This window comes from Propithecus coquereli, unplaced genomic scaffold (assembly GCF_000956105.1).
Source record: "Propithecus coquereli isolate 6110/MARCELLA unplaced genomic scaffold, Pcoq_1.0 Scaffold1, whole genome shotgun sequence".
In the NCBI taxonomy this organism is placed as follows: domain Eukaryota; kingdom Metazoa; phylum Chordata; class Mammalia; order Primates; family Indriidae; genus Propithecus; species Propithecus coquereli.
The window spans coordinates 24,543,507-24,564,676 of NW_012133857.1; the positions used below are offsets into that span (position 1 = coordinate 24,543,507).

At 42.5% G+C, this 21,170-nt stretch overlaps 1 protein-coding gene across 1 annotated transcript in view; it reads left to right on the plus strand.

Annotated features, from left to right (window-relative positions):
• PTPRG (protein tyrosine phosphatase, receptor type, G) overlaps positions 1 to 21,170 on the plus strand; it is a 703,838-nt gene that overhangs the window by 521,212 nt on the left and 161,456 nt on the right. Inside the window, exon 6 of the mRNA XM_012665722.1 lies at positions 17,130 to 17,196. Within this exon, the coding sequence (XP_012521176.1) occupies positions 17,130 to 17,196 (67 nt within the window). The remainder of the gene's footprint in view (positions 1 to 17,129; positions 17,197 to 21,170) is intronic.

A 21,170-nucleotide genomic window follows, 5' to 3' on the forward strand; every position in this document is an offset into this window, starting at 1 on the left:
GATTAATTTCTTTCTAATTTTAGTAGAGACGGGGTCTCGCTCTTGCTCAGGCTGGTTTCGAACTCCTGAGCTCAAACAATCCGCCCGCCTTGGCCTCCCGGAGAGCTAGGATTACAGGCATGAGCCACCGCGCCCGGCCAGAAAACAGCTTTTTATGCTGAGTAGAACATTTCCTCGTGTTCCCTGCTCAGGTCAGTGTAAAGCTGGGCTCTCTGAAGTCCACGGAGATATTCAGTATTGGCATCTCCTGTCCCCATCCAGCTCCACATGGGAGGAGAAGTGGTTAAAGACTGGTTGTATGAAAATGTGGCCTATTCCTATTACCAGCCACCAAGAAGTCAAGCTCTGGTTTTACATCTGACGCTGTCGGAAACACAGCAACCAGCTAGAAACCAACGCAGCATAGTTCCTGCCACTTGCCCTTGGTTGCTTTTTACTAAAACACCTGCCATGATATGCAAATTAATTTATTTATCATTTAAGTATTTGACATAAATATGCCAAATTTCACATATACACAGATGAATTTCACAAAATATACATGTCAAATTTTTTTGGTTTTTGAGACAGATTCTAACTCTGTTGCTCCAGCTAGATTGCAGTGGGATCATCATAGCTCACTGCAACCTCAAACTCAAGCTATCCTCCTGCCTCAGCCTCCCAAATAGCTGGGACTACAGGCACCCACCACTACGCCTGGCTAATTTTTTCTGTTTTTGGTAGAGGCAGCGTCTTGCTTTTGCTCAGGCTGGCTCCTGACCTCAAGCAATCCTCCCACCTTGACCTCTCAGAGTGCTAGGATTACAAGCATGAGCCACAATGCCTGGCCTAAATTTTTTATTTATGCAAATATACAAATATATCAAAGTATATACAAATTATAAAATATATCAAAATTGATGTATAAAATATATCAACATTTGAATAAAATTTTTTCAGAAAGCAAGTAACTTTTTTTGGTTCTTGTACAGTTTCAAGCAGCGGGAGGGCCCATTAACAAAAAGGGACAAGTGGAATATACTTGATCCCACCCTCTGGAGGGAACCACTGATTTTTTTTCTCTCTTTGCTGTCAGTAGTTTTAAAAGTGTTTATAAACACATGTTATCGTAATAGGATAAAACTCTACTATGAAGTGGTTTTGACTCTAGTAATATGATATAGTTACGTCTTCATGTTGGTAGATACAGATTTTCCTTATCCTTTTTTAACCACTTCATATTATATACTGAATGGCAATACCATAATTTATTTACCTCAAAATTTTTTTCCTGTGATGAACAACATCAAAGCATTGTATTGACATGTTTGTGCCCTTATCCACTTACCCATGTTTTTTTCCTTCCATAAATTCTTAGAGGTAGATTTCCTGGGTCAACAAGTATGCCCAGTTTAAATCTGGAAGGGCTATTGCTCATTATAAGTACTCTAACCAAGTATGCTGGTACCCAGTTGACCACTTCCCCATTAAAACAGAGCATTTTTTATTTGAGGGCCATTATTTTAACTCTCAGGGTTCATTCTTGTGTTATTATTGAATCTCATTCTTTCTCTTTTCTATGGGTGATACCCAAAGTACTTCACACACTTCAGCTGTTTACGTTGTGTAAAAATGTCAGTAAGAAACAGAATAAGGAATGTTGACCTCTACACATGCTAAGTGAGTTTTAAAAGTAACTATTTTTTAAAGCCCCAAATAAATATGGTAATTTATATTTTTGGGCTAGTATTAGTCGACATAGCCTTGCTAAAATGGGATTCAACTGAATGCTTCAGCTGTATGGAGGTACAGTGAACGCTTATAGATTTTCGGGCCATCCTCACATTTGTCTCGTCTCTTATCACTCTCCCTCCTGATACTGTGCCCTAGTGGCTGGACTACCAACCAGACAGAATTTTAATCTCCCTCAGCTTTCGTGGGAGGCGGTGCACAGAGTATCTAAAATTCATAGATAACCTTGCTAGTGGTTTATCTTCTCAACATTAATGCAGATGGCTTGAAATCACACATGAAAAATTCCTCTTTCCCTCAGGAGATTAAAAAGAGTGTTTATCTTTGGTGCAGATTCCCAACTAAAATTTTGTTCGGTCGTGTATATCAAGAGGTTTTCAAGGGGTTGGGAATATAAGCAGGTGGGTTCCACTTGGTGAAAAGCAACTGATAACGGAGGAAAGACCATGAGGCTCACGTTTGCTCTTTGCTGACAGCCAAGCCCAAAGAAGAGAATTAATATGTCACTTAGATATCTGCTTGAAGTCAGTATTATTAGTTTCTTTTTATTATCTAAGAATTTCAACTTAGATTATAGAGTGTAACTGGATCAGACACAGTACGGATTGATCCAAGGCACATTCTAATAGTGGGAGAGAATATAAGTAGGAGGGTTGTTCAAAAAATAAGCTTACTGTGATGTTTCTAATTAGCCAGTGAAGCTTTTGGCGTATTGAAAGCAACTCTTCCTTTACAGTAATAGCCAGTATTTGGGGGTACTTATTTGATAAGTGGATTATTGTATCAATTCTCATGTCTTCTATAAGAGGTTATTGTTGGTGCTATCTTTATTTCAAAGTTGAGGGAACTGAATCTCAAGGAGATTAAGTGACTTGCCCAAAGTCTACCTGATTGTCTGCCCAGCTCTTATAGTGCTTGTGCTTGACCATGGTGCTCTGCTGACTCCCATGGTCATGGAACAGATTGAGAATCTATAGAATCGGGCATATCTTTTGGTACCATTTGGATAAAGTTCAAATTCAACATCATTGCTGTGCTGCCTCCTTTCCTGAAATGTTGGCTCCTGCTCTGATGTGCCTTATTGCCTGAAAACCTTCTTTCCATAAACCGTGTCAAGCCAATGATGGTTTATGTCACAGAAAGAGAAATATTTTTCACTAACATAGCAAATCATTGGATAACTAAATCATGGTATTTTCACATGATGGGATTCTCTACATCAATAAAAACAAACTGCTGCTACATGGATAAACATTGTATCACAGATACCATGATGCACTCATCATGGTGAAAGCAGGTGACACAAGAGACTGCTGTATGATTCCATTAATACATATGGAATATGGGGTTATCAACTGAAAGATCTTAAAGAAGCCTTTTGGTGTTCTGGAAATATTTGTCTTCACTGGCTGAGGTTGCATGGGTGTATACATATGCGAAAATTCATCTCGCTGTATACTTAATATTTGTGCACTTTACTGGTTTATATTATGTTATACTTCAATTAAAAATTAAACTAAAGAGCAAATCACAATATACATTTCATCTGGGGCCTCAGTGTCTAATGGGAGAACCATTTTAAACTAAGGACCTCTGTGTTTTAGAATTGATTCTTAATGAGACCTCTTATTGTCACCCAACTCAGGTGGGTCATGTACCTGACAACTTTGAGAAGCTAATGCACAAGCAATAATTTTAAAATAATTTTGAAGGTTCACAGGAACCAATTTATATATCACTATGTCCACACACAAAAGCACATGCACTCTATTCACTAGAGGGCTCTCCAGGGTTGTGTGTGTCATTGCCTTCTGTGACACTTAGCATGGAAGCATATGCCCTGAGACTTTTGCTCTGTCAGAACCTGGTCACACAATTATTATTCAAAGGGACCATCTTTAGTCATCTACAGAGCCTTTGATTTTGTTTAAGAAGGCATTGAAGCATGCAATACATTTTACAAAGGTTTCATCTGAAATATAAGAATAAAGTTTGAGAACTTAAAGGGAACGTCTCCCAGTGAGCTGACAACCTGCTTTAATGTGGCTCATTCTCTGTTCTGTTTTACCAACACAATTACTGCACTGTGCTTCATATAACAGGGTTGAACTTTGAAAACTTAATGTTCTAAAACAACTCTCACATTTCTCAGTGCACTCTTAGTCTTTTGAGTTACTTTTGCAGTGATACCGAGATCTGAATCATGCACCACCTGTGAAAAGCTGTTTCTAGATTCTTGGAGATTTTCATGTGATGTTTACAGATACAGTTCATTTACTATGCCATAAAACTTGGGCAGTTTCTGCACCATCATTAGAAGCCTCCCTACTTGGTAGGTGAACCCTCTGTCACAGCCATCAATCTGTCAGTCATTCTGCAAAGATAATAGGAAGGCTTATTGTGGAAGAGGCACTGGGCTTCCTATTGCAGTGCATTTCAAAGAAAACAAAACTCATAGTCTAGTTGCCGTAGTATTAATACTGTATCTACCAATATGTATATCACTATCACATAACTCATAGACTTGAGCACCTGATGGGCAGAAAAAATTCATTTTCTGTTTCTCTTTTCCTTTTGTTCATCTAACTGATAGAAGTACGGTACAGTATATCCTAGTACAATTGCTGGCACTTACTAGGTGCTTAGTAAATATTTGTTGGGTATATGAGTTAGTGAATTAATGAATGGATAGATGGTTGAATGGATGGAGATTAGCACCGATAATTTGAACAGTAATATTTAATGTTAATATTTATTGAATTCTTCGTATATGTCTGGCACCGTGCTAAGTATTTTATGTGGATTGTGTCATTTGACTCTCTAAACAAATTTATAGGGGAAGTACTGTTAATATCTCCGTTTTCCAGACTGAGGAATCTGAGGCTTAGGCCAGTTAAGTAACTTATTTGTATAACACTGGGATTGACAAACTTTTTCTATAAAGGGCTAGATAGTAAATATTTTTGGCTTTGCATGCTGCGTGGTCTCTGTCCCTACTGCTCAACTCTGTTTTTTTTTTCTTTTAGCACAAAAGCAGCCACAGGCAATATGTAAACAAGTGGGCATGGCTATGTCCCGATAAAACTTTATGTACGGAAACATTCAGTGGGTAGGATCTGTCCCAATGGCTATGCTTTGCTGACCTCTGTCACGTCATGTCAATGACAGAACTGTGATTTGAACCAAGGCAACATGACTTGGAAGACCGTATATTTAACCAGTTAGGAGTGAATTCTCATCCAGAAAAGGGGCGAAAAAAGGCTAAAAACTTGCCTTGGTGGTTTTTGTTAGTAATTATTGCTGTTATTTTTTAAATTGTATCTTTTTTGCTTTTTGTTTTTCCCCCCAAAGTCCATCCCACTTTTTAGTCATGAATTGACAAAAGATAAAACCAAAGCCCACCACAGTGGAATAATCCCCTGGTCTGTACACTGTGGAGATTAACGCCTGTGTCACACACATCTATATCCCTGCAGAACCACCCCAGAGGTGTGCATCATTATCTGTTTGCCAGAGTGGTTAAGTCACTTACCTCAGGTCACACAGCCAATACATAGCCAGGACTTGCATCAAATTCTTTGGCCGTAACTCCCAGAATTTTCTCAACTCTCTAGATACCCTGGCTGAAGTTTTCTTTTAACTTCTTCCCCCTCGTTTCTTTCTCTTCTTCACCTCTTTAATCAGCTACCTGCTATTCTGTCCAAAAAACAAACATTGGTTGGCACCAGGACGATGTCAGCACTAAGTGGACCTGGGAATATGAATCAGACTAAATAAAGTACAAGCCTTGCTCTAGGAGGGATTTTGGTCCACTCAGGGAGGCAGACATGTAAGCAGGTAATTACAGTGAAGTGTAGTAAGTGCCATGAGAGGATGTGTTATAGGTGGTGTCCCGGTGACACCTGCAGGGCGTGAAGACCTCTGACCTGCTTAAACTTTCAGGACCCTCCAGCCTACCAACCCGCTGGGCTACATACACCCTGCTCCAGGAATTGACAAGGTGAAGTTGGTACTGACTTAGCAAACACTGGGGATGGGCCAAGGAAGGCTTCTGGTAGGAGTCACATTGAGCCGAAATCTGACGACTGAGAACAATGCCCTGCAAAGAGCTGAGGAGGGAGCATTCCAGGCCACAGGAACAGCAGGGGCAAAGGCCTGGAGGCAGTGAAATGCTCAGAGGAAGAGGAGGGAGACCTCCTTCCCCTGGACCCGGTAGTGAACCACTGGGGTCATGGCAGTAGGAATCTGAGGTTGGCTGGGCCCAGATGTGAGAGAGCTTTTAAGCAGCCGTGTGTTGTGATAAGGCTTACTGTTTAAAAGATCATTCTGGCCCAGTGATTCTCATCCCTTCCTTCACATCAGAATAACCTATGGAGCTTTTAAACATCCAGGTGCCCAGGCCATACCCCAGGTTGATCAGAACAGTGTTTTGTCATCGTTGTTTTCTCATTTTGGTTTTGTTTGTTTGTTTGCTTGCTTATTTTTTAAAGCTGATTGCAGATGATTCTAGTGGGCAGCCAGGATGAGAACCACTGGTCAGTTAGGCAGAGAAGGAGTTGAAGGGTGCAGTAGAGAAAGCAGGGAAACCAGTCAGGTCAGGCTGTTGGAAGTTGTTTAGGTCCAAGGTGGTGTTGACCCAGGTTAGGTTTAGAACGGAGGAGCTGGAGAGATGTGGTGGTCAGATTCAAGATGTGTTTACGAGGTAGAATATTCCAGACTCGCTATGTGGCAAGAAGGGGAGGAATGAAAATAATTCCTAGGTTTGGGGATTTGATCCGCATGGTGAAAAGATGTTACATTTTATTGACGTGAAAGACTAGAAGATAAAAGATTGGAGTGGGGCTGAGGGGATCATGATTGACTAAATTTAGGCTGAGGATCCCAAAACAATTGGTCTGTCTGTAACCAGAATTAGAAATATATTTGGATCTTTGTGCGTGCCTGGTTGGGTACCAGCAGGGCTTGCCCTGCCTCTTTGGGGAAAGAATGGCTATAGCTACGGTTTTTAAGGATCTTGGATTTAATTCTCTTAACAACCCTATAATGTTAGGGGGGAGTAATCCCTACATTATAGATGAGGAAACTGAGGCACAACTAGATTGTAATTAACTTTCCCATGACCGAACAGCTGTTAAGTTGTGGGTTGGGGTGAGCACAGGTGTCTGCCACCTGGTTTAAAAACTGCACTGAACCACTGTACCAGTCTCATATACTAAAGTTGCTGTTTAAGATGAGCTAATTGCAAATAACTACAGGAGATCCATCTGCGTTGTTGTCTAAGGAGTTACTTATTCCTAGCTTATTGTCAATGACAGTTTTCACAAGATAAGCCTCTTCCTGGCTAAATGTTACCTACACTCCCTTTTTTCCCCCACTAGGACCGTTTTTTTCCAACTGAACTTCTGGAGGAATTGAAAGATCCTGAGCACTGTAGCTTGAATAAGTAGACTACATGCTCTATGAAGAAATCATATTATTTTCTCAAAGGAGAGAGAGTTAGCCCAGTGAGGCAGTGATTGCTGGGAACAAACTTTCTGGTTTTCCATTTTGTTCTGCTACGAATGGCACATTTTATCAATCAAGGCCTGCTGGGAATGATTTTGTCTTTCCTTGTTGCAGTTTAATTTTACTCTCTGTTGAACTCAGGTGCATTTTAAATACAAAGCCAAACTGTTCAGTTGACATTACTCTGTGTCCTCCTTGAGATGGGGCTGGACTTTGTTTTTGGTTTTTTTTTTTTTTTGGAGACAGAGTCTCACTCTGTTGCCCGGGCTAGAGTGCCGTGGCTTCAGCCTAGCTCAAACTCCTGGGCTCAAGCAATCCTTCTGCCTCAGCCTCCCAAGTAGCTGGGACTATAGGCATGCGCCACCATGCCCGGTCAATTTTTTTCTATATAGTTTTAGTTGCCCGATTAATTTCCTTCTATTTTTAGTAGAGATGGGGTCTTGCTCTTGCTCAGGCTGATCTCGAACTCCTGAGCTCAAACAGTCCGCCCGCCTCGGCCTCCCAGAGTGCTAGGATTACAGGCGTGAGCCACCGCGCCGGCCTAGGGCTGGACTTTGTTTAGACAACTTACTGGAAAGGAATTCTCCTAATTTGCGGATTTAAAGATGTTTGTCCACTTAAATAAGCCATTTGTACCCTGCCCTCCAAACATTGCTGAACTAAGGCTCTTAAATCAGGTACTCTGACAGCTTTAACCGTAGCCCCCTGAAAGCAATTTTCGTTGATTGGTCCGTGGATGAATTGCAATGTTTAGATGAGTTAACGGGTTTATTTCAGAGAACAATGACAGGGAGCTTAAGTCTCTCTTATAGTATCAGGCACCAAACCCTTTACATGAGCACACGGTTTAGAATAGGAAATGGCCTGTGAGGTACTGCTTAAGAGAGTGAATTGACGCTTAATCGATCTTCAGAGACTGTATTATGGAAGCAATCATTCAGGGCTCCAAAGGAAGCACAGAGTAAAAAATATCCCCTCCAAAAAAAAAAAAGGGAAAAAAGCATTAGAATATGTGCTCAGTTTGCACTTAACTTGGTAGCTGTGACTCTGAAACCACAGCTGCTCACGCCCCTGCGTATGCCCTGTACCTTGCCCGGGGACAGCTTTCATTACGAAGGCCTTTGGTTCAGTGCTGCAATTAATTGCTTTTCTATGTTTGTTTGAACTTAAAAGCTACTAGAAACACTTTGTCCCAGAATTATTGATGTTTGTGTAGTCCGTTTGGGGTTTGCCCATTATTTTTGCCAAGTTTTCCTGGTCGGAACTTGGATTCTAAACATACTCCTTCCTTTCATAGCCGTGTGGTAACACAGCAGCGGAAGCCCATAAGGGGCCCAAGCACTTATCTAGAAGGATGGGAACTGCCTTCCGATAGCTGATGCAGCAGTGCAAGAAAAATGGCGATGTGTGAATTCAGAAACCAGGGTCCTCACCTCCTCCGTGCGAGCTGGAATTAGACTGTCAGCTGTGTAAGGGGCAGCGCTGTGATTTGTTCAATGGCATATCCTGTTCCAATAACCAGTTCTTGGCACACAGTTGTCTATTACTGTGTAACCAATGACTACAAACTGAGCAGCTGAAAACAACACATATGTCAGGGAGCCCACCTTGCAAAAAAAAAAAAAAAACACAAAAATCACATATTATCATCACACAGTTTCTAGGGTCCTCTGATTCTGGGCTTCTCACAAGGCTGCAGTTAAGGTGTCAGCTGGGACTACAGTCTCATCTGAAAGTTCAGCTGGGGAACGATTCACTTCCAAGCTCACTGAGGTTGGTGGCAGAATTCAGTTCCTCGAGGGCTGTTTGACTGAGGAGCTGAGCTTCCCCTTAGCTGTTGGCCAGAGGTCGCCTTCAGTTCCTTGTCACGTGGGCTTCTCCAGAGTATGCAAGCTTAGTAGGCAGTGACGATACCTGCTAGCGAAATGGAAGTTAGAATCTTTTGTAACCTAATCATGGAAGTGAAGTTACATCCCAATGCCTTTGCCTCAGAATGCAGCCCACCCTCACGGGAGGAGATTACACAAGGGCCTAAATACCTGGAGTCAGGGATCACTGGAGACCACCTTTAGAGTGACAGTAGACACAGCCACAGTAGACACTTGGAACGTATTTGTTGAGCAAATGAATGAATGAGCTTAAAGAGCTGGGAGCTTATAATTTGGGCTGAAGGCGCCATACCATTATTCCTCTGCCATTTCTTTATACAACTATAAAGGGATGTTTAAGGTCATTCAGGTCATTTTAATATTTTGTATATGATACCTACATGATATTCACAGTCTTCCCCCATCCCTAACAATGCAAAATGGTGATCTTACCTACTCCTAAGGAGGAATTTTTTCAACAGAAGGATCAATCTGGTAACCCCCTTTGATCCAATATGCCTTGTCTCTTGTATTTTTCTTGCTGCATTCATGGCAGGGATTTAAAGCAGTCCCCACTCAATGCTTTCTGGATTTTGAGTCTTTTGTAAATGGAGTGCCCCGAGCAGCTTTTTGCTTGGAGGGAATGAAAAAACAAGGGTGAGAGTTCATAGCTAATGTGTTGTGGTTGAAGTCACTTGCTATGTGTGAAAACAGTCAGCTCTGCTTTCTCTGCTAAGCCTTTGATATTGTTGGGGCTTTTCGGTGCGGCACGATTATTAACAAGGGAAAGTCCAGCGCCACCACACCAACTGGGGAGAAACTTGCAGGAAAGTCACTGAACCTGAAATAAGCTTCTCTTGCCCCAGGCTTCCCCTAGATCTCATATTTTTTTTTTTTTTTTAAATTCAAAGGTCATGACAATATCTGTGTGAAATGGTTTGCATTGTAGCTTGAGACTCTCCGGGTTGTGCTTTGCTAGGTTGCAATTTCTTTTTTGCTTCTTTCCTGTTCAGGAGCAACCTGTACTTTGAGAAGACTGGCAGGGGTGGGGCAGGCAGGTTCTGGGACCTTGTCTTGAACTGCTACAAAGGCTTCCCCACCACATTCTTGGCTGTGAAACACAATGCATTAAAAAAAGACAAAGAAAGACAAAAATCACCGTGTGGCCCCTCTGGGAGCACCATTTGCCAGGAAACCCTAGCCTGCCTACTTCCTCCCTCTCTCCTGCTTTGGCTTTGAAATGGAGTGTTGGGTGAGTCTAAAGCCAGAGGAAATGGAATTTATATACCCAGCCCAGGACAGTTTGATCCTCATGAATATGAGAAATCGCCTCAATTGACAATAGACAAGCCAGCTGCTGGCAGGACCTGCCATTGTACAGATTTGCTCCCAGCCTCCCATCACCCTGCAGGGGTTGGTTTTTCCAGTAATGCGCTTCCTCCAAGCCAAGTCTGACAATTAGCTGGGAAATATTCTGGTGGCCTGGGGAGGTAGGGGGCAGAGGGACAGAGAATGGTCAGTTTAAGTAGACCAAGAGCACAAAATTCATTTCTTCAGTGCCCTGCTCTGGCCATGACTTTCAATTCTCTGGAGATGAATAACCTGTGAATTGACTAGTTTCCATTAATACTATGAATTAGCAGTAAGTAAGCCATGTCAGCGCTCAAGCTCCATTTGGAGGGGGGACGGTGAATCCTATTAGCATTTATAATTGTGTTTTCTTTTCATATTAATCCCTTTCCGTGGCCGAGGAATTAAGAGTTTTTCTCATCTGCTGATGGAAACCAGTCCCAGGCATCTGTCCCTGTCACGTGCTAGAAAACAGATGATGATACACAGCCATACCCTCCCCCTTGGACAGGGGCTCGCTCCTCTCCTGTAAGAAGCCTCGGTGACGATTTGCGTCTCTATAAGATTAGGCTTAATGTGTGATCGTAGACTTTTAGTGGTCAAATTTAAAGTAAGCCGCCTCCTGACCGGGAATCCACACTTGGTTATTTGCCTTCAGCTGAATTTCACAAAAAGTCCTACAGCTTTGCAGAGCTCCTTTTCCCCTTGCCACGCCTGGCTCTGTGCTGTGTTTCGGCTTTCCTCTCTGACTTTATTCTGTGGCAGTTTGTGACGCTAAATGCGCCAACACCTCTGATTCTGTTCTTTAGGATCCTACTCAGCAGTGACAGGCAGGAGAGGATAGCAAATGATGCTGGGATGTCAAAAGGGAAAAAAAAGAAATTTCTACATCAGAAACAGACCATAGGCTGTATAAGAAGAAAAGTAATGTTTGTTAACCCCAAAAAGGAAGAGTCAGGAAAAGGAGGGTGTTTTCAGTACAGCTGAGTGGTTAGTGGTTTTCATGCTAGGATTGTCTTCTTGAACATAGACACATTCCCTAAATTATTGACAAGTGTTTAATTTATTCATAAAGGAAGCTGGTCGATCCTCTGTCTCTGGGTAAGGATAAACTGAAATGCAGTGGTGGGAAATAGCCAAGTTATGAACGGTTTGCGCCAGGAAGTTCTTGACAGCAACTTGAACGAAAATCTGGTGAATGATAACCAGGATATTGAAGTCAAAATGAAAGAAGTTGCAGCATCCTTGCTACACAGCTCTTTAGGTGAGAGCCATGGACGGAAAGGAGAATCAGATGAGAAATCAGACCTCCTGAGAAGTGCTTGCCTGAAATGGCAAGTTACCTTCTGAATGCAGTTACCTGCGAACTGTTGGAGTGGGTCGATCATCATCTCTGCTGTTCAGGAGGGCTGTGTAGACTCTCTGGTCCCACTGTTTGTCACTCTCCTCTACGGCCATGGTTGATGGTGTAGCCATTACACCCTCAGCAGGGATAAATCTTTTTTCCCCACAAGAGGATATTGGTTGGATGTGATGTTCATGGGACTAAAGGAGCAGCTGGCGATGTCGGATTCAAGGCAAGTAGGTTATCTTGGCCATCCTATTTAGCAGATGTCCAGGACTTGATAGGCTGAAATGTATTAGGCTCCAAGTCAAGGGCCAAATAGCACAGGGGGCAGCAGGCACACTCAGTCTGGTGGGGCCTGCTCTGCCTCCATTGCATTTTGCTTCAAGCGGGAATAAATGCCAGCCCTCCTGTAAAGCCTGGATTATTAACACATCTCTAGAGATTACTGATAACTTGGCTATTAATTTCATAATTGGTTGGATCCTTATGGTGGGCTATTAATTGAAAAGAAAATTTTATGAAGTTTAGATTTCATTCCCATTTATATGAATATAGCCTTTAATCCAAACCTGCTTGTCACCGAAGCGTTGGTGGGACAGTGGTTGACATAGCTGCCTTCCAGACCTAGGTGTCATGGTTTTCTGTGTTGTCAGTATACTTTGGTTATATCTAAAGACAACTGACAAGCTTTAATTCAGAGCCCTCTCTCGTGTTTGCGTGCCATCCTTTTGAAGATGACTAATGCCACAAAAGCTCCTCTGAAGTGCAAGTGCCAGGAGCTAAGTTTTGCAATGAGAGCACAAACTCTGCAGGGAAAGGGGGTGTCTGTTTCTTCTAGTCCTTTTTAAGCTCATTTGTGCAATTGCTGCCTTCTCAATATTACCGCGTAACTCCTTTGATCTTAAAGTGGAAGGAAGCAAATTTCAAGGGCGGGGAAAACTCCTCATATGGCTTTAAAAGGAGCAGCATATTACAAAATTGAGTGGATATCAAATAAAACATAAATTTAATTCTTTCGAAATTTGAACTCAAGGAGGTATTACTTTTAGAGCCAAGCACATTGACGGGCTCAGGGGTAAAACTGCTGCTGTTTGACACTCATTTAAATTTGAGTGTTTAGGTCAGCTTGTTGCCCAATATTATCTCCCCTTTATTGGATGCTGCAATTGTAGTCAGTATTGTACCTGCAGCTTTAGACTTTGAATCCTCCTAACAGCCTTATGAGATTGTGTCCCCATTTTGCAGATGAGGACACTGAAGCTCAAAGGGTTATGCCTGACTCAGAATTCCATATTTTCCCTATCCCTTGGCCTCCTCCACCTTGGATGGAGAACAGAATGCAAACACAGGTTGCTAAAACAGCCTTCCTCACTGCTGTCATGTTTAAAAGCTGCCAAACTTGCTTAGCTTATGCTCACGAATTTTTTTTTTAAGTGGCAAATTGATTGAAACAGTGAGTGAAAGGGATTATTTCAGTTAGGGTTATGCCTTACTGGAACAAATCCACTTATTAGCATACTATTTCAATTCCCCACTCTGAGTTTTGGAACCAAGACATAGACTGGCGAATGAGCTCAGGATTATTAGTAAGTTACTTTGACCGGCCAATAATCTCTATTTTCTCTCCCTTTCTCCTCATCCCTCTTCTCAACCCCAGCCACACAGACCAGCTGTGGAGCTGAATGGACATTGTGGAAGTCTTTCCATTCAGAATCTGGGGTCAAATCCTTGAGCTCAGATGAGGCCGGGTCTGAGTATCAGACACAAAGATGCTATAATCAGAAGTGACCAGAAATTGAACCTGGACTAGGTTGCCCTCTTATTTTCCTTTTGCATGGTCTGCAAATGTTATTGGTGAGTGTTAGTCATGGAGGATTAGGAACACTCTCTTTGGGCCTTCATATCATCAGATAAGAATAAATGCATTTTAAAGTTCCTGTCTTAGTCCATTTTGTGCTGCCATAACAGAATACCACAGACTGGGTAATTTCTAACGAACAGCAATTTATTGGCTCATGGTTCTGAAGGCTGGGAAGTTCAAGAGTGTGGTGCTGGCACCTGGTGAGGGCCGTTTTGCTGCACCTTGGGACATCTTGGGACAGGTAATTCCTTGTTGTGGGGAGTCATTCTAAGCATCACAGGATGTTTAGTAGAAACCCTGGTCTCTACCCCACTTGATGCCAGTAGCCCCCCACTCTGCCCCAGTTGTGACAACCAAACATGGTGGAGGGCATCACATGACTGAGAGAGAGCAAGAGGGGGCCAAACTCATTTTTATAACAAATTTGCTCTGGAGATAATGACCATAATCTGTTCATGAGGACAGAACCCTCAGACCTAATCACCTCTTAGAAGTCCCCCTTCTTAACACTGTTGCACTGGAGGTTGTTTCCAACGCATGAAATTTAGGGGATGCATTCAAACCATAGCGATCCCTTAACTACAAAATGTGCCCTCATTGGGATTGAAGATCAGAGTATCTGAGAAACGTTGCCATGACAGAGGAGGGATAACATAGTTTGGGAGGACCATGTGAGTTGATCAGGTGGACAGCACATGCTGTGTCTTGTGATGTGGAGTTTCATTGAGAAACCTTTAAGACAAAACCATAAGCAAAGTGTATCGGTTAAAAAAAATTATTGATATCATGGCCTGTCCCCCATCTTCTACCTCTACACACACTTACAGAAACTGTAACAGTTAAATTTTGCTCTGTGACAAATGATCCAATTAGTTAAAACAGAAATCATTTTATTATTTTGTGATTCGGTAGGTTGTCTGGTCAGTTCATCTGATTGAGGTCAGCCCAGGTGGTCTCTGTGGACGGCAGGGGGTTCACCTGAGACTGGTGGTCTTGAATATAGTCACTCACCTGTCTGGTAGTTGGCAGGCTGGTGAGTCTGGAACAGCCTCAGCCTGTGTCTCCTATACGTGATCTCTCTTCCTTCAGTAGCATAACTTGGAATTCTTCACCTGGTCTTCTCAGGATTCCAAAGAATCCAGGTGCTTTGTAAGTGTCTGTCTGCGTCATGTTCACTCACTTTCCGTTAGCCAAAGCAAGTCACATGGACAAGCCCAGTTTTAAAGGGTAGAGAAGTTCATATACACTCTCGATGGGGCAGGGCAAAGTCAAATTACAAAGGTGCATGTGACAGGAATAGGAGGAATTCATGGCCATTTTTTTTAACTCCCACAGATACTACAGTAACTACAGGTAATTCTACTGACATGAACATGAATCAAAGAGACCATCTTTTTGCCTGCAACTTCAACTTGATAATAGAATCTTTCTCTGGACTCTTATGCTATTCTAGCCTTTTGAAATTTGGCCACATTTAGAGGCTAGATTCTCTTATCTTACACTCTTGAGTTGTGATTGCATCTTTGACCATGTTTTTGAATTTTGATCAAATTATTGGCTGTGGTGCAAATGTGATTTTTCTTCAAATACGATATTTATCTGGTGTATTCTGTGGTGTATGTTTGCCTTTTTCAGAGTGTTTCATGCTTTAACCAGTGTGTTTAACCCCTGGCTTGAGCTTGCCCTCAGGCAATTTGGAGGTACATTCCTGCCAACTCCCAGAATTCAACCTTTGTGATCTGATGCACTGGGTTCCCATCTACTGATCCTTTTTTTTTTTATTTGTAGTGTTTACAATACAGTACCAAATTCCACATGGCTTTATTAGTCTGTAAATACAACATTGCATATAATGACACATGTATTATGAATTTAGGCGTAACACAGGGCTCCATATATTAGGGTATAATCACTATTAATTCACAGAGCATCTAACCAGGGTTTCTCTGCGCCATTAACATCTCAGGACAGGTAATCCCTAGTTGAGGGGAGTCATTCCAAGCATCACAGGATGTTCAGCAACAGCCCTGGTCTCTACCCCTCTTGATGCCAGTAGCCCCTCCCTCCCCTAGTTGTGACAACCAAAAATGTCTCCACACATGGTAAAATGTCCCCCTGGGAGGGCAGAATCATCCCCAGTTGAGAACCACTGCTGTCATCTGGAGATGCTGAGGCAGAGCAGAGGACTGTGGGTTATTGTCAGAGAGAACAAACTAGGAGCAGCAACCCAATAGGGAAATTGTGTAAGGGTAAGAAATGGTATAGAAAGTGTTCAGTCACATTAAAATTCAACCTCGGGATGGCTCTGGATTCCTCTGAATTAACTTGGAAACATCAAATTGGGTCATGCTACACAGTGAAAGGTTCATCAGTATCTCAACTTCATTATGTTAGAAGTGGATTCCATGTAAACACTCTCCCTGGGGCGGGGGAGGGTGGGGAGCAGGAGCTGTGCTGACCACAGATAATGGATTTCAAAAAACTCTTTTATTTTGGAAAAAATTAAACATATACAAAAATTGAGAAAATTGTATCATGACCCATTGTATACTCATCACCCAAGGTCATAAATGATTGATTCAAGGACAGTCTTGTGGCATCTGTACCCCACTCACTCCCCCTGCTGTTCACTTTTGGATTATTTTGAAGCAAATTCCAGATATTTCATTTCATTTGTAAATCTCAATCTCTCTTTCTCTCTCTCTCTCTCTGTATACACACACACACACACACACACACACATATATATATATACACACACACCCCCAAAAGCCACAACTGTAATATGCTGGTAGAATTTTAATCTAGAACAAGGACAAGAATGAGAACTTCTGCTGAGTAGTATGAGAAAGTTAAGGGAAAATTAGGTGGGATTAAGACCAAAGAGACTCGACTTTTGGGGGTATTAGAGACCCCAGAAGGAAATGACAATAGGAGACACTCTCTCTTGTTTTGGGTAACTCTCGAAAATGCCCATTAGAAAGCGTGACTTTTCCCAGAGGACCAGGGTCCTTCCAAAGGAAAATAGGCTGGCAGGGAACTGATCTATTTTCTCAAAAGAAGTGAAAAATACAATCACCAGAACGTATTGAAATATTTAGTCGATGATGGATTGCTATCTGATGACTTCCAGTGACTTTTTAGCCCATCAGGGTCTACTTTTAATAAAACAAAACAAGAAGAAAGTCTTGCAGTTATTTTTTAAGATTTTGCTAGGACTATGGTATTTCTCTTCTGTAATAATATATTCTGAGAAGTTTCTTTCTCTCGATTTAGACTTCCTCACTTGATTTTATTATTATGTCATAAATCTCCTGCATTTGGTGAGCGCCATAGTATATGTGAGACCCAAGCAGCGTGCTAGATAACATCTATTCCCCCCGCCTTCCCTTTAGAAGATTAAACTGGGGGCTGTTGTATCTGATGCCAGAATAGATTTAACCACTCATGTTTCCTTTACATGTAGGTCAGTCCAAGGGACAATTCTGCACTGGATCCTATTATCCATGGGTTGAAGGGCGTCGTACATCATGGTAAGTACGACACATGCACTTTCTTTTGCTGGGATGTGCAGGGCTCAGATCTCCACCTAAAGGAATCGGGTTATCTTGCAGAGGACAGAGGGTGACACCCATTCCTCATCTGCTGATGTTGAAGGGCATAGAGCCATTATTTGATGGGTAAAGAGCACGCCCATTTATTACCTGCAGATGGGTCTGGGTGAACAGTAAGCAATTTGTTTCTCTTCAGGTACCACTTGGAATGCATATGTTATAAATCAAAACGCCCTAAGATGTACAATTCATATGTGTTGAACTTGCCGTTTCTTTCATATCTCTCCCCCCAAATATTCTTCGTTCAATTGTCTTTTCATTTATAAATTTTTTGATTTGTGTCTCAGATTTAGGGAAAGATTTTAAGTGGCCACAACAAGTTATTAAAAACTTTGCAGCCTGTGAGCAAACGTCATGCAGCTACTAGAATGGGAAAGGCTAGGCTGCTGTTCTTTGTGGCAGACCTCTTATCCCCAGGCATAAAACTGGGAGAGAAAGTAAGATAAATGGATTCTGTCTTTTCCAACTGGTTTTTATTGGATGAATTTTCCTGCAACTTCATTATCGGCACTGCATCATTACCTGTGACATCAGGATCTCTAATTTCAAAAGTACCCTTGTCTCAGTGAGGTGTGGCGTCTAGATGTAATGATTTGCAAAGTTTTAACAATCTAATTAGTATTCCAAAGACATTGACAGAAATAGCATTAGGAACCATAATAAATCTCCCCTTCATCTCCACAGCTGTGATAAAATGTCTTCACACCTTTGGGGGAGGATTGTCTTTAGGCATTAGCCAACTCCGTAGAGCTTAGCAAACCTCTTCCCCTTCTCTTTCAGAGAAACTAAAATGAGTTGTCAGGGTTCGATTGAAGCAAGTAACATTTTTGGATTAATTGTTCTGTTCCCAAAATCGTCACTCACACAGCAGATAACAGTAATAAACCTAGTGAAAGCAGGAAAACAGGGTAACTGAAAACACCCCACAGATGTTTTCATTGCAGGAAGTTTCCATTGCTTCTTCCCCATTCGCAATTTCAGTAAGGGCACTAATCCTATTTGTGAGGGTTCTGCCCTCGTGACCTAATTATCTAATACCATCAGCTTGGGGGTTGGAATTTCAACATAGGAATTTGGGGGAACACACTCAGAGCATGGTATAGGCTGCTACATGTGTGAATACTTTACTTGGTTCTGGGAGGGTTGCGGGGATGCCTGGGATGGGGTTTCAACCCTACTCTCTCAAGTCAGAGGAGACCTGCAAAAAGTCATTAGCTACAAAGGAAGTTCACTTACTTAGCAAGAATATGTTGGACACGCACACTGTGCAAACATGGAATTGGAACATTGATTAAGACAGACGCTGGCCAGCCCTCATGGGCCTAGAAGGGAAGTGAAGTGCTGCTTTCCTCTTCCTCCAGCCTGCCCGGTGCCACCTCTCCCAGCCTTTGCACCTGCCGTTTCCTCTATCGGGACAATTCTTCCCTCGCTTGTACCAAGATTGTAGCCCTTCGTATGCGTTCAGGTCTCAGTTCAGATCTTGCCTCCTTAGGAAGTTCTTTCTTAGTTATCCTTTGCAATGACTCGCCCCTCCCCACTCCCATCACTCTGTTACATCGTCTGGAGTTTGTTTCTTCAAAGCACTTAAACGTGTCTGGAATGACGTGTTTGTTCATTTGCTCGTGTATCACCCACTTGGGTATCAGCTTCATGAGGGCAGGAAGCCGTGTCTCTATGGCACACCGTACCTGACAGGTAGTTGGTGCTCAGTAAATATTAGGCAAATGATGGAATCAAGTGAACATCAGTAAGTGAAAATATCAAAATATAATATCGGATGGAGGGGAAGAGGAACTGAAGCCCACACGAGTTTTGCTTTGATTGGGAAGAGAAAGGAATAGGAGTTTGTCATTCTTCCAGAGCGGAATAGACATTTGAAATAGTTTAAAAAAAAAAAAAACTTTTATTGGCACTGGAAGCATTTTCAGTTGAAGGTCCTATGAGAGATTTGAATGATCTGTTAATTTGAAGGAACATAAATAACCGTGCCCTTCACAGAGTCTCTGGCTTGGGAATGATGATAGAGATGTGTAAAGAGAAAAATCAATATGGATTTCTGTTGTACTTCAGAAATGGCTTTTATTTCTTCAGCTCTGGGAGTCATATCTTAAAATGTTAATTTCTCATTAAGTGATATTTTTTTAAAAAAAAAAAAAAAAGGAAGAATGTTTTTTTAAATGTTCCTTCAGCTGAAACAGCAGCAAGTAGCCTGGTCATACCTGCCGACCACAGTTGGCAGATGGTCAGTAGGGTCCTCGTGAAGCAGACGCCAAGGTGGAATTTTAAGTGCAAAAGAGATTTTTGGCAGGGAAGGACTGCCTGGGGAGGGTAAGGGGGAGAGGGGCAGGAGTAGGTGGGGAGAGTATTCATACCACGATGCAGGTCTGACACCTCTGAAAGGAGAGAGGGAAGCTAGGAGCATTGGCTGAAGGCAGCCCTAAGGAGGCCTTGGCCAGGCTATCGGAGAACCCCAGAGCAAAGACTGCCCCTGAGAGGAGCCCTGGGTTGGCAGGAATGGCCCAGCCCTCACTTTCCACTGCATGTGGTCATTGGCTGGAACGTCCCAGCAAGAGTAGCCCAAGTGTGGACACTGGTGGGTCCCAGAGGTGCAGATGCTGCAGGCTGCCAGCTAAACAACCCTCCTCAGGGAAGCTTGTCTCGGGAAGGAAGATCTCATCTCAGGAGTGCCCTTCTACAACTGGCACAGAGCTTCATATCTTCCCTTCAAGGACACCTTCCCTACTCACGCTCCCAAAGGTTTTTCTATTTGATCCCCCTCACTTTTAAAATGTTCAGAGATTCTTACAAACAATGCTGCTGAATTTGGGCCAGTTATTGTTGAGTGCCTAATCTAAGTACACCACAAAGCTAGGCATTGGGGACGTGGACTCACCTTCACTGTGTCTATAGGCTCTTGGGAGAGACAAGTGGTTAAGCACGCAATGACATTAATGTGCGGGGAACAGCAAACTTGACTCAGACTTCAGGGTTTGGAAGTGTCTCAAACAAAATGATCATTAAGACCTAGCCGGGCATGGTGGCTCACGCCTGTAATCCTAGCTCTCTGGGAGGCCGAGGCTGGAGGATTGTTTGAGCTCAGGAGTTTGAGACCAGTCTGAGCAAGAGCAAGACCCTGTCTCTACTAAAAATAGAAAGAAATTAGCTGAACAACTAACAATATATAGAGAAAAAATTAGCCGGCATGGTGGTGCATGCCTGTAGTCCCAGCTACTTGGGAGGCCGAGGCAGGAGGATCGCTTGAGCCCAGGAGTTTGAGGTTGCTGTGAGCTAGGCTGACGCCATGGCACTGTAGCCCAGGCAACACAGTGAGACTCTGTCTCAAAAAGAAAAAAACTTCAAGAGCACAGAAACTGTGCGGGCAGAGAAGGGATTCAGGCAGGGCAAGTGTGTAGATGAAGATGTCTGTTGCTAAGAGAGGATGTTGTATGTTTGAGGCTCAGAGCACGGTGACATTGCTTCCCTGATGCCGGGGAGAGAGACCCTAGACACTTCTTGGCCACATCAAGTGCTGTTTCTTATGTGTTCATTTTTCTAGATAAATTGTGATCCTTACAAATTGAAGAGCCATGAAGAAATAGAAATAGAATGGAGGTGATTTGCCATTGATGCTGGCCATCTACCTGTCCATCGAGCAGTAGGCAGAAGCACTAAAATATGTCTAATTAAGTATTTTATTTTTACTCTAGCACCAGCGTCCATGAGAGAGGAAAGATTTAGGGAGACGCTGGGAACCCTGCTCACTGCGTTGACTCAGCATTTACGGTGCTTTTGATATAAGAGAGCCAGCATTGCAGCAGCTATGCCTGATATATAAATATTATTAATAGTTCCTACAAACCTAGTCTAGTTCTAATTTGTTTAAAACCCATTTT